The sequence below is a fragment of the Doryrhamphus excisus genome, chromosome 2 (genome assembly GCF_030265055.1).
Source record: "Doryrhamphus excisus isolate RoL2022-K1 chromosome 2, RoL_Dexc_1.0, whole genome shotgun sequence".
Classification (NCBI taxonomy): Eukaryota; Metazoa; Chordata; class Actinopteri; order Syngnathiformes; family Syngnathidae; genus Doryrhamphus; species Doryrhamphus excisus.
This window is the reverse complement of record NC_080467.1, coordinates 19,036,415-19,050,542: the sequence shown is the minus strand read 5'-3', so window position 1 is coordinate 19,050,542 and position 14,128 is coordinate 19,036,415. Positions and strand designations below refer to the sequence as shown.

At 38.6% G+C, this 14,128-nt stretch overlaps 1 protein-coding gene across 10 annotated transcripts in view; it reads right to left on the bottom strand.

The window, feature by feature from the left end:
* Positions 1-5,000: 5,000 nt before the first annotated feature.
* si:dkey-247m21.3 (5-hydroxytryptamine receptor 4) overlaps positions 5,001-14,128 on the bottom strand; it is a 34,706-nt gene continuing 25,578 nt past the window's right edge. For 8 of the 10 annotated variants that reach the window (XM_058057315.1, XM_058057383.1, XM_058057356.1 and 5 more), the window contains one exon: positions 5,001-7,250. In XM_058057315.1, coding sequence (XP_057913298.1) covers positions 7,157-7,250 — 94 coding nt within the window. In that variant the 3' untranslated portion in view covers positions 5,001-7,156. The remainder of the gene's footprint in view (positions 7,251-14,128) is intronic. The other 2 variants (XR_009120253.1, XR_009120250.1) reach the window with 2 other exon arrangements.

Genomic DNA, 14,128 nt, shown 5'->3' with positions numbered 1-14,128 from the left:
GCCCATAAAATTTGCAAAAACAAAATGCTAGTATGCTATTTTTAGCATGCTAGCAATGCTAACATGTTAATGTTAGCATGTTAACACCCAGGATGATACTGGTGTTTATATGTGTCTGCCCATAAAATTTGCTAAAACAAAATGCTAGTATGCTATTTTTACCATGCTAGCAATGCTAACATGCTAACACCTAGCATGATAGCGCTATGTACCAGAAAGGCTAAATGTCTTGAACAAGTGCGTTTTTTGTGGCGTTATGTAGACAAATGCCAAAAATGGTCCGATCTCGCAATGTTGGAGAATCCTTGAAAAAAATCTGGATCACCCTCAAAATTGTATCTGCTCTTCCATATCCCATTTCCGCCAATTCCTGAAAATTTAATTCAAATCAATTTTGAGTTATTTTAAACACAGACAAACAGATAGACGGCAGCAAAAACATAACCTCTGCGCTTGCATTTTTAGCACTTGGTTTGGCGGAGGTAATTATGGAATGGCCTTTGCTAGGAACACAAACGATGCACCAGTTAACAATGTACCACAAAAAGAGTCAATTGATGAGCTTGTCGGTGGTCCAAAGGGAAACAGGCTTCAACTGGGCCTTTGCCTCAGCAGTTGGTCCTAGTGCCTGGCTCGTATCAATTTCCATTAAATATTATGGAAGAGTAACGTGCAGCAATAAATAAATAAAAAGTAAACCAACGGCTGTCCATTGCCCAATTTTTGGTTGGCCCATTGGGAAAACTCCCAGTACTCCTGATGGCCAATCGACACCTGGCATCTGGGGTATAGTTTTAGGCATAATATAGCGAAGTTGGGTGTGCTGAAATAAGCATTTAAACCTGTTTGTATTCCCCATTGACAGGGACCGGTCATCTTTTCTGTTATAGCTAATGTTCTCTTGTGGGAGTTTCCCTGTGTAGTAGTGCTGCAAATCAAATTTCCACAGTTCTGTGCCACCTTGCGTCTTACACACATTTCTTTACATTTCTCCCAAGTGCTCTGCTTGTTTTTTGCACACCAGCGGTTCAAAACAAACTGTACCAGCAGAAGAGAATGGTAGAAATGCCTTTTGTTAACATTACATTAACTAAAAAAAAAAACATTCATCTTCTATGTTAAGCTGCTCTACTACTACAAAACCATCTTCTATTTATTAACAGCTGCAGTGGAGAGTAAAGTGCAATCATGTTTCATTATTAACCCTGACAAAACCGCTGTCATCGTGTGTGTGTGTGTGTGTGTGAGGGGAGCAGCTCGCTTTAATCATCATTTGATGACTACAGTGGAAGGTTAAAAAGGTATTCTGCTGACAGAGTGGAACACACATGACTAGGAAATAACAAGAACACGGTGACAATCATTTCTACACTGTGCTAAGCATTACAGGTGGAGGGATCAATCCAAATACTGATGCCAGGGCATTGTTGGTGCTAGCATGATTAAATCCATATTTTTCAGTCCTCTCTTCTGTTTATTTTCACACAAATATTGGTGATTTTTCGACATATTGTTGTATTTCTGTTAAGATTGTCAAAAAATAGCGCATTAACTGCGGTAACCATCCTGGCTCTCCACCTCTGTTATGAAGACATGTAGAGTCCCCACAGAATAACACTGATGCCCTTTTATAACTTTATTCTGATCTGAATACATCAACGGAGGTGCATATGGTCGAAAAAAACAAATAAGAAAGACAATAAGTGGATATGCCATTCACTCACAAACATAGCCCTTACAGAGGGAGTACAGTTTGATGCATTTAAGTACACTCGGAAATTCATCAACACCAGGGGCCTCACTAGGTTCTGAGGACAGGAGGACAGAGATAATCAATTGTTTTAGGCCACCATTAAATTTACACAAGTACACACAATCTACACTGCAAAACCGCTGCTCAAGCTCTGCAACCATTCTGTCCAGTGGACAGTGATCAATGATATAATAATTATTATTGTATTATTAATTAGCCTATTATTACTATCATCATTATTCTTCTGATTATTACTACTACTACTACTAATAGTAGTAGTAGGCTATATTAGCCTGCTTAATTGGCTTGATTATTAGCCTGCCTTTGCCCTATTATATAAAATTTGTCAGAGATTTTTTTTGTAACAAAAAAATCTATTAAAAAATGTTTAAAAATCATAAAAAATATACAATTATTTAGGGGGGGCATTTTAGAGTGGCTCCAGTCCGCCTAAAATGGAGTAATGACGCCACTGATCAACACCAAAACACGTGAACTCAACTTACATTACTTGTTGTCATTGAACGCAAACAGTAAAATAGTTGTTAACGGTGTTTAATTAATTTGAAAGCGGATTCATTTGATTCAAATTTGTAAGAATTTGACAGCACTGGTGTGCAGTATCGCCCATCTCCAGGATGCACCCCTCAGTCAGATATAGTACATGGATAAATGACATGACAGTCTCATTATGACATTTTTCCAGGCAGACAAGGTCAACCTCTGGAGGCTCTTCGGTGACTTACAGTGACATCTAGTGGTGAAAAAAGAACACGTGCTTACATTTGCGGTGTCCACAATGCTTGGAATGCAAAGATAAGCAAATATAATCATGTTCAAGCGTTGTAGGACTTATTAGACAGACCTTTTCATGCACTCTTCTTCTTTCATGCTTGCTCGTATTTTAGTTTTATTCCAAACAAATCATTTTAAGATCTATTTACAGTCGCTTGCCTGCAAGGCCTTCAGTTTTACCGCTTTGATAGTAGGCCTGACCTCCACATGGAAGCAGAAAAGTCCCCAAATCCCTGGACTTTGTTCAAATAACATTATAAACTCTACAGCAAATTGCTTTCCACCTCTTTTTGGGAAAATCTGCTTATGAGCAACAGGCGATGACTCATTCCTCAAAAACCAGTCCCACAATCAAGATTAAAAAAAAAAAAAAAAAAGTGTGTCAACATGTGAATGCACTTTTTGAAACACAAGTGATGCTGGAAAATGATCTTTTTGTGACACAATGCAGCAGTAAGAGGATGTGAAGAGGCTTCACACAATAAAACATCCCTCCTGTGATTGGTTAATGGCCGGCTTCAGTGCCAATCACTGCTTTGTTGATGAGAGTGTTTACTGTCGCTGAATAGGCCGCCTGATGACGCCTTTGTGTGCAAGCCGACAAAGGCTTGTTAAAAATGTCTCAAGCCCGCACAGAATAATGAGTCCCTCCTCGGAAGACATGCTCATGTTGTTTTAATGTGCTTTCATTTGTGCCAGTGCTGTTTTTAATGAGAGGAGCAGTGACACAAAGACTTGGGGAGTCTTCTACTTTCCTCAAATGTTTAGAAAATGGAACTCAATTGATCGATTCTCGCTAAAACAGCTTCGTCTGGCTTCGAAAAGAACACTAAGAGAATGTATGGTGACTGAGGGAGCAGGCCTGTGGGAGTAAAAAGGCAATTTGCAACAATAATCCTCGTACCCTGCAATAGACATTGCAAAAAAGAGCACAATGGACAACAAAAGCTTGGCTTCTTCTCTTTTTGACACATTATTCATGCATGCACTCAGGAAGGTTGATGAATAAAATTCAAATTCAATGGTGATGTCAACAAAACATTTTCAGTAGAAATATGCCTCAAAACGTAGAGTTCAAGTACTCATTACTTTTAGGATACTTCACCTTGGGGATCATCTAAACCAGAGGTATCCCAAGTCTGGCCTGGGGACCATTTGCAGTCAATTATTACATGGACGGCCATGCAAAAATGGGTAAAACAAGAGCGAAAAAACACAATATCAAACAAAAAAAGGCTGAAATATTGGTACTAATAACAAAAAGCTGTAATGTCAACTATATGTAAAAAATATGTAAAATATACATATTTTCCCAACATTTTACCAAAAAAAGTATAAGAATTATACTATATAAAAAAAAACAAAACATGATAAATTACTTAAGTATATCCATGTAAATCACGAACTCCACAAGTGTGTTTGGATTTCTCTGTGTTTGGTGGTGCAGGGCTCGACATTAAAAACAAAGATGACTTGCCCATGGGGAATCCTTAAGGTGAGAAATACTTGCCCCGTGTAAAATGAAAAGACTGCCATAATGATGATATGTAATTTTTGTGGCATCACATGAGAATCTCAAATAAAGATGAAATGATGATCATTTCTTGTGGTTGTTTTCCTACATAAATCATGACGTTGCATGGAAATCTGGATTGTCAAGAGACTTCTAGGCACTTTGCCTTTTATAAGTTGTGCACCACAATGAAACATTATTGAATAGACATTTGTGTACTAGTAAAGTGTTTTTAATCCAGAACCGCTAGATTTTGTAGCTTGTGCAAAATCAGCACTTGGGATTGGATCTAATCGGTGGTGTTTCATTGTGACCACTTCAAATTGTCACAGCAATGTGATTCACTCACCTGTGCCATCATTTGATTTGCTGCCGCTAATAAAATACTTGTTTAGGAGGCACTGGTTCATCACTTTTTGCTGTTTTCCTTCAGACGTTGTTGAAGAATTAGACCATGTGGGCAGGGATGCCATGATAGATGCTTTCGTAGTCAAACGATCGCTGATTGGTTGATCGCGAACAAGAATGGGTGTGGGTAAAACACGGACTGTGGACTACGGACCACGGTCCGGAATTACGCAGTCCGTGTTTTACCAACACCCAACAAGAACCGCTTTTAAAAAACTCTTGGCAGTATGGCATGCCAAAGTGTACTTGCCCGACGGGAATATCACTGATTGGATTTACCTGCCCGAATTTTGTTTTAACTTGCCCCAGGCCATCGGTACATCATTATTGTCGAGCCCTGTGGTGTCAACAAACAAGGGTACCAGCGATGTCAAAGTACGATGATAAAATTCGATTAGCTCCTTCGTCAATTAATCAGAAGCTTTTCGTTTTGATTAATCGAGTAACCGATTAGGCCCTGCACTGACCAAATCAATATGAAACAGACATATAGAACCTGTAATGGAAAAAACGGACATGGGAAAGGACATGTTCAAATGGTGAAGCTTTACTGTATTGGTGTTTTAATTTGTTTTCTTATACAATGGTTAACATCTCTACGAGTTAAAAAACAAACAAACATCACATCTTCACTTTTTCATTCGCTTTACATGATTTCCCCACGGGCAAAATGCATTGAATAAGAACAACGTTAAACTTTGGCTGACTTCCACTGTACAAGTGCATTAGGTACACCTGCATGAGTATAAAAAGTGGATCAAATCCGTCTTTACAACAACCACCAGAAGGGAACTGAATAGCTTGCAGTGCAAACAACTACCACATTAATACACACATCCACTTACGTTAAATATGTTGTAGTCATTTCATAATGTTAAATACAAACAACTCTTTGGCTCTCAGAATAGGCAGGTGTACCTAATGTTGTGGCCAGTGTGTTCGAGGGAATCTGCCACCTTGCAAGACACTTCAAATATAAATAAGCACTAATGATTTGCAGGAACGTAGAGTCCATTTATTACACATTTTGTCACTAACTGTTCCTTACTGCATCTGTGAAGACAAATAATGCTGGGAAGATCGGGGATTTTAATGTATCTACTCATGTAGATGGATAAATATCCCGAAAACGACCCCCCCCCCCCCATTTTAATTGCATTTCCATAGAAATGGATGTGTGTTATTCACTTTGCAATCCAATTACATCAAATTGAATTCTGGCCTCCAGTGTGGAAGATCCAAGATATCAAGTGTCTGCGGAAACAAGTTTCAGCTTCTCAAAGAAAAAAAACATATTCCAAGGGTGTCATAATGATAGAAAAGGCAAATTTAAGAGATAAAAAGTCAAAATGTTAACTTTTTAGCTCATAACTTAGACTTAATCTCATCATCATGACATTTAGAAATCTAAATTCCAAGTTTTTATCTCATAATTATGACTTTAATTTTCATCACTTAAACCTTTCATCTCATCATTATGACTTTTGAATTCTCATAATTTCAACTTTTCCCCCCTCATAATAATTATGCCTTGCTGTTTGAATTCTTTTTCTTTCAGTGGCAGAAAATGGGCTTCCATAAGTGTGCATTCCAAGATTCCGGAATCCAAACTATTTAAATTGTTGTGTGTGTGAAACGGTCTATTTAGCATGTGGGACACTTCCTGTCTTTGCTTGGCTTTTGTCCCGCCTGGGGCACATTGATTTGAAAGCACAAAAAGGACAAACATGATCTTATCATCTTCCTATAAATACCTTACCCATAAACAAGCACACATCTTGAAACTAATACATAAAGTGCAACAATTTTTATAAGGGCATTTGGAATATCGTGTGCTTTAAAAGTCAATCTAAAAAAAGACTTGTTGCATCTGTGTGGCCATTTAAAGAGAGTCAATGGCGGAACTTGAGTTAAAATTGGACTTGGGGTTATTTTCAAAGAAGATAGAAAAACAATAAAGCACCTGTACTTTCTTTGAATCCTTTGATCCACACTTGAGGAGATCTTAGAACAGGGGTCATCGATTACATTTGTCCAAGGGCCAATGTTTTTCTCAGCAGACACTGTGAGGGCCAGATGGTATCGTTAAAAAATAAATACAATATTTAAACCGAGACATGTATACATGTGTGTATTTATATTATTGACTGATTGATATTACCTGTACTGCAACAAGCCACTAAAGTCCAGTGTCTTCAATTATTTCAAATAATTACGGATGGACAGCGTCAAAGTTGCCATGTTTCCTCTGAAAGCGCATTCAAAACGGGGTATACTTCTATACAAAGTAAAAACATCGGCTTCCTCACTGCATGTTCTGTAGCCCAGTCGCTGTTAAAAGTGAGATTTCCAGTAACAGAAAACCTACTCTTCTATTTCTTTTTTATAACAGAAAACCTACTCTTCTATTTCTTTTTTAAAGAGTTGCTAGCGCCATATTTGTTTAAAGCCCGCCCGCTTTCTTCTACTGCTGCCTCATTTTGACGCGTCGTGTACGCCTCGCTGTTGCCCCCTGCGGTGCGAAGGCAGTACTGCATAAACAATCACTTGGAGGACCCCTGTCTTAGAATGATCACCAGTGACGATGTTTTTGTTAAATATATGTATATTCAAAAAAAACTAATCACCACGCTTAATTAAAGCAGGCAGGCCAGTTGAGGACACTTGGCATCATAGCTAGTCTTTCCTCATAGTGGTTCTAGAAAGTCCTGGGATTCCTGCTCGTTGGCCAATATCGTTCTTCCGTTGTCACAGTAGCTCCGATTCGGCAGGAAGGACAATCTGCAAGAGACATAAAATCATTTGGACAAATATGTTATTTGTTAATAATGTCTTATAGTCCAATGTCAATAGTCTTCTCATAGTAGGCTGCAAAACGCTCTGCAAAGGTAGACCAATCTATCGCATTATATGTGCTTATTGTATAAAATATGTTTCAAAAAGCTTGCAGCTCAGTCATGATGCTGAACCAACATAAAAGTCATAGCCTAAAAGTAATTATTGTTGTTCATTCATCCATTTTCTATAGTTGGCCGTCAATCACAGGGCACATACACCTCGAGACAAACAACCATTTATGGTGACTATATTACATATCGCTGTATTAGTAGAACACCACTGATTTCTTACACCTTTCTTTCAGTCCACATGTGAAGCCAATTCATTTTTTGTGACAGCATGCCCTGTCCCACATTGTGTGGGCGGGGCCATCCAGAGTTCTTCAACTTGGGCTCCTGTGTTTTCTGTCCAAGGAGAGTGTTTACTGTCCAAACAAAAAGCTCAGTCTCTGTCCTCCTCTCCTGAAGTGGAGACCTCCAGCAGTAGTAAACAATCTTTGGAGGATTTAGCGTCTGAAGTTGAGGGAACTTGTCATCATTATTAGACATAAATAAGGAACGTATGGTCTGCAGGTCAGACCATAAGTTCCAACAAGTGTCATGAAGAATACTTGTACAGTGTGATTTAAAAGCTACAGTATATATATAAAACAACTTATTTCTGTTTGATCCAACCTCTTGATGAGTCAAAACCAGGTTCTACTGATCGCATGACAGTAGGTGGCCTATTTCTTATTCATTTATGAGCTAATTTGACAAGAACACAGCTCATAAATAACCATAGCTGTGACTGTACTGCAGCGGTGCTAAAATGCTGGACAGGCATCACATAATTTGAGAAAAAACATGGACGGATTAAAGCAGGGACTGAAATATTAGCATGGATATTAGGTTTGTGTGCCTAGTTTGGAGTTAAATGTGAATCGCCGAAAAGTCCAAAGGTAACAACAAACTCTTACCGACCCTTATTATTAATAAAATATACAAACAAATTGCTTTAAATAGATATTTACAAGTTTTATTTATTTATATTTAATATCAACGATCGGAATGTCGCTTCATTCGCAATTGTTCATTACGACTACACAGGAAGCTAAATAGCTAGTCAAAAGTTGGGGTTGTTCATTCTCAAAAAAACACTGCACCCTAGCGTTTTGGTCGAGAATTTAAAGTCACAATCACATTATGCTGATATCAGGCCAAGAATTATCGGCACCAATTATGGGACATCCCTCGTTTTGATATTACAATGGACGACTGCACCATTTTATTATCAAACAATCCAGAATCCCTATAATGATAGTGAGTGGGCAGACTGTACGTTCCATTGGCCGACAGGCAACAAAGGTTTCTGCCCCACTAATTCTGCCTAGCAACACAGACATTTCAAAAAGAAGGTCTCATTTTTATGAACGTCTCATGGCTAGCTAAAAGCATGTAATAATTAATCCATCTATGACACCACTTAGAGGAAGCAAAAAAAAAAAACAGTTGTCAAGACTTCTTATCAGTATAAATTAATTCCCCCCCGAGTTGAAATCCAGGTCACTGTTGTGAGTATCCTGTACATATATGGTATGATTCTTGGCTACACACTAAGATGTCATGCTTAAATCTTGTGCCTTTAAAGCCTAGGCAGATGTTTTGAGTAGCAGAAATATCAAAGATGTGCTCCATTAAATGCTGTATATAAATGTAATGCGGGTTTAAGTGACCGTGTCACAGTAAAGAAATCAAAAAGCAAAGCTACTTGTGTACCTTATTGTCCCAGAAAATACACAGACACTCAAAACATGTGAATTCCACTTTCGTTATGTGGTGTCTTTGAACGCAACCCTTCATGGCTCATAATAACATGGTTAAAGTGTGATTCAAATGTCGCGCTACTATTAAAAGAGGCGAGATTATTAATTATTGGCCCGATATCAGCATAAAAATGCAATATTGGTTGATATTGTATCAGATTTTTTCCTGATCATGAAAACTGGTATTAAAAAAAACACGTGTTCATTCCACCACGGGCGATATAGCAGGTTGATATCGGTATCGGAAATCGAAAGTAGGACAATATCAGCAATATCTAATTTTCAGACGTGTGTGGTATCTTTTAGCTGGATTTAAATTTTCGGTTCATTTGGAGCTGTTAATAAATACAAATATATTTCATCGTGTCCCGTCATTCATCTTTCTGATCATAAAATGCAGTAAAAAGGGGCATATATCAAGCATTGTGGCCAGTGGGGATTAATCATGATTCATTAATTTGAAAACTGATTAATTTGATTTAAATTTTTCATAATTTTACAGCCCTATAAAAAATTATTTCCATTTTTTTTGCACTTTCCTGTGCCATCTCCAGCTAAAAGATACCCTTAGGATTTTTCCTTCTCATTTAGCCATTTGTGTGTGTTGGCTACTTTTGCCCATGTTGTCAAAACAGCTTCTCTTGTTTCAGGTCATTTAAAGGTCTTGTAGCGGCTCGTAGTTTTGTGGAAGACCGGTTCTTTTTCCACTTCTCTTTATTTGTGCATGAACCAAAACACCTGCTATTTCCAGCTTTTTGTACTTAGATCCACAGAGCCGGGGAAACAGAAACTTGTCTTCACAGTGGAAGAACATTAGGACATCATTTATTTTGGATACACTTCAACTGCTGAAGGCACTCGACTGAAAGCATGCAACCCCAAGAGAGATAGATAAGACACAAGATACAGGAGACATTTGTGTTCCTTTCATTTGGTTCTAATATCCTTCAAGAACATTAAATAATCAAATTTCACTCTTATCTCTTTGCCAGAGGAGCTGCCGAAGTGAGAAAGCTGCCGAACTGATGGCGATGCAAGATAAGGTGGGTTTTCTCACAGGAACGCCATCAGGGAGGTTGCAGGTTCAATCCTATCTATCAAAGAAGCGCAATTCCAGGCTGTTACTCTACTGTTTCCTTTCAGAAATTCCTGGAACCCCCCCCCAAAGGACTCACCTCATCAGCCATGAACCACACTGCATGTCGCTGGTATACATGATTTCTTTTATTATTATTGTGGACCACATTTTAATTCCATTTTTTATTGTGCTGAGCAGCCAGGACGGAGATGAGTGTACAGCTTTCCTACACCACAAACCAGCGTTGCCAGATCTGGCAACCAGCTCTCTGAAAACAAGCCCAAAAGGCAACCAACTACGTGCTGAAAAAAATATATACATTTATTATTGCATTATGTATATGACAAGAAATATATAACATTAAATATAAAAAAATAAAAATAATTGATGACAGGCAGGGTAAGGGACTTTTTTTTTTTTTACTCAATTTGTTAATTTTTTTTTAGTTTTGGGACAATGAAAACACCAGCCGAATGAAATTATAATATTTACATTCAGTATTTGAAAAATAATTGTTATGTGAAAGTTCGAGTTATCCTGATCCAAATCTTACCTTAAAACCGCTGCCTGTAATTCCTTGATACAAAACGAGTTACCACCGGTTGACTTCTAAAAAGTACACAATAAGCATACTAACTATTGGTCTTTTGAACGGGTCTTTGAGAGGAACAGCACCGGCGCCATGTGCCTGAGTGTGTTTGGGGATGTGCAGAGACAAATGGGCGGGCGCGATGACCAGGAAACGGGGGTGTGGAAAAGGATAAACTCCCAAACTGCTAACACTCGTGTTGGGCTCCATTGAGGGGAGCTGGGGGGTAATTGAGGCGATTCAACACAGACGGAAAAGCCAGCCCAAATAAACAACTACATCATCAAAAGCTCCAAAAACCTCAACCTCAGGAAATTTGCAAGCGACTTTAGAAAAAAAAGCTCAAAGTCACTTATAATAGCCGGACCTGGCAACACTGACCACAACAAGTTCAATTCCCTGTTCTGCGGTCTTGATATTTCTACTTGTGGAGTTAATCCTTTTCCTGTTCACTGAACTGAAGTCTTGCACCGAGCATCTCCAACAGCAGTTAGAAAAAGATTCCAGGCCATGAAATATTATATCTTGGACAGGCCAGGTAGGAGTAAAGGTTCTCCCCATAAATAATAAGCATCTGCAAACAGATTCTTAGAGTACTATCTGTGTAACTTACAACACGTATAATAAAACTATTGGCCTAGAGCTGTTTTCCAATACTTTACACATCAAGCACAAATTGTCCATCGGTGTGAAAGCGAGTGTGAATGGTTGGTTGTTTATATGTGCCTGGTGGACACCACCACAGTGGTGCAAAAAAAATGGATAGATGGATTTATATACAGTATCAAACGTTATGTCTCAATAAGTTTGAAGTTTAACATGATAATATGGAAATGTGGCAATAGCCGCGTATACATGGACCCAAATATTCCAATTGCATTCGGTTGATTTGATCAAACTGAAAGAATGTAACCTTTGTATACACCTCATTCCGAATGAAAAGTGCCAATCCGAATGAGTATATAATCTGATTCACTAAGGTGGAATATTCCTTTCCCCAATCCGATTGAGGTATCTTGTACCCGCTCAAAGTTGTTCTTCTTCGGTGTGTTTTTCTTCTTCTGTTGTTTATTGGCGGTTGGCAAGCAGCTTTCGTGTGCATTACCACCATCTGTGAAACAGACTCTAAACACTTCTATACGCCATTCACAAGTCCAGTTTTATTAAAAAAGAAAAAAAAATCTATATATATATAAAACATGTCCCGAGTTTAATTATAAAATATTAGCAAGATTTAATTTGATCTTTTCCTGTTTAAATTTATCCTGGGTGCGTTCTTTCAGTGCATGCTCAGATATGACGTAACACGCAGCTCCAGACTTTCTTCAGTTTTAAAAATGGAGGCGAGCAATCGGCACTGGACTGCTGAGCAAAGTTTGTTTTTGATCCAAACTAAATTTCAAGACTGGACAAACAAAAAACTGAAAACTAATACAGAGTTATTCCAACTCGGGGAAGTCGGTATCACGTGATGTTGATGTTTACATTTTACTGGGCATGCCCCATTGACTATTCTGTTTGATTATAGCGGCGCATGTAGACAAGAGATTGGAATATTCCTTTCCATGTATACCATTGTTTTTGGAAAGGTCATTCGGAAAGAGAAAAACTCCTCATGTAAACGTGTCTAATGTCCCATAGCATCGACTAGTTTTTGTGTGTTAAAATATTGCATTTTAGCAAACATATGTTTTAGGGCGGTGGTTCTCAGCTGGTGGGTCAAGACCCACAAAAGTGGTCGTTTCCTGGGGATTTTTCCTGAACAAAAATAATGTTATGACCCAATGACCCAGCGACATGTGTCGTCCGTCCAACACACAGCTGCAGATAACCGCTGGAGAAGAGACAGCGTCTCAGCGCAGTGTTTTGAGTTGACAAATTCCCGCAATATGGGTCAGCACTTGTCACTAAGGGGCGATGGTGGGTCCCGCAGCCCAACCAGTTGAGAACCACTGTTCTAGGGCACTGTTTGACAAAAAGTAGGTCACCAAGATTAGAACTGGACCATGGGTATTAAGCAGAAGAAGCGACAACCACTGATTGTGAAAATGTCCAATGTTCAAATGCATATTCACAAATCCATCTCCAAAATATTTTATTAGCAGTGAATATGTAGATTTCTATGCTATACTGGAATTCAAGGCGAGGTCAAAATACTGATAGCATGATAGCAAAAACTGCAAAAAGGGGAAAAGAGTTATATAAGCAGGTTTTGTCTAGGTCCATATCTAAACATTTAGTACTTCTTTCAAAGGTTGCAAGCTTTGTTTTTGTCACGACAGTGCAACTTTGAGGGAGCAAGAGAAAGAGCGTGCAATGAAAATATGTGTATAACCGTAAAAATCAACATGTTTGAACATTACGGATGACTGGCTGTCAACATTGTTAAGACGCGGGTGCTGCACAGTAAACCTCCTCAGGTCACCTTAAAACAATAACCACGTGCTGATTCTCACCAAATGATACTGTTGAAAAGTCCATCAACACTTGGGTCTCATTCTGGGTTTCTGGGACACAATGTCCCCTATGTGTCAGGCTTACTTCTTTTCAAGCACAAATCTCAATGAGGAATCTGTCAGCCCTTTTCAAATGTGACAACTGCACAAGCAATTCACAGGCGCTTTGTGTTTTTCATTGAAATCTGAGAAATGATTGGTTATTTTCATGTATTTCAATGTATTGTGCAATAAAAGGGAAATCTTTCTAGTGTGTTAGGTTCAAACCTCACAAGACCATACCTGATCATGCTGCAAATACAGTATTTAAAAATATATTCAAATTGTTTTAACTCATTTAATCTCTGACATTTTTACTAATATACAGCAGCAGTAGGAAACTGTGATACAATACAATGAAAGTGGACTATTTCCCAGAGAGAATACTACAGTATTACATGTAGTGGCACACTTGAAAATAATTGCTGAGACCTGCATCCAAATACGACACTCGAAAAAGATGACGGACAAAGAACTTTTCATATTTTGCCACGTAAATGCTATCATTTGCCGTCATTTTCAAGAGTAGGAAAATGATAAATACCAGCATCAGTAGCCTTGACAAGTGCAACAACAGCTGGATCTATTCTTCCACGTGAAAGCTGACCTGAGACATGTGGGTCACGATGTGTGTTGCTACGGAGGCGGGTTAATAAAGGACGTGTGACACCTGCTAATCACATTGGGATGAGAGGTGACCCTGTTTGGCCTCTGCTGGAGTCTAATTGCATCAACTGTAGTCCATTGCACTTAGATTTCTGCATGTTTAGATCAGCGTATCGCTTCAACTCAAATCCCAGGAACAGGCAAATCAAATTCAACAGGAAGCTTGCCTGTAGGTCTTATTTATTTATA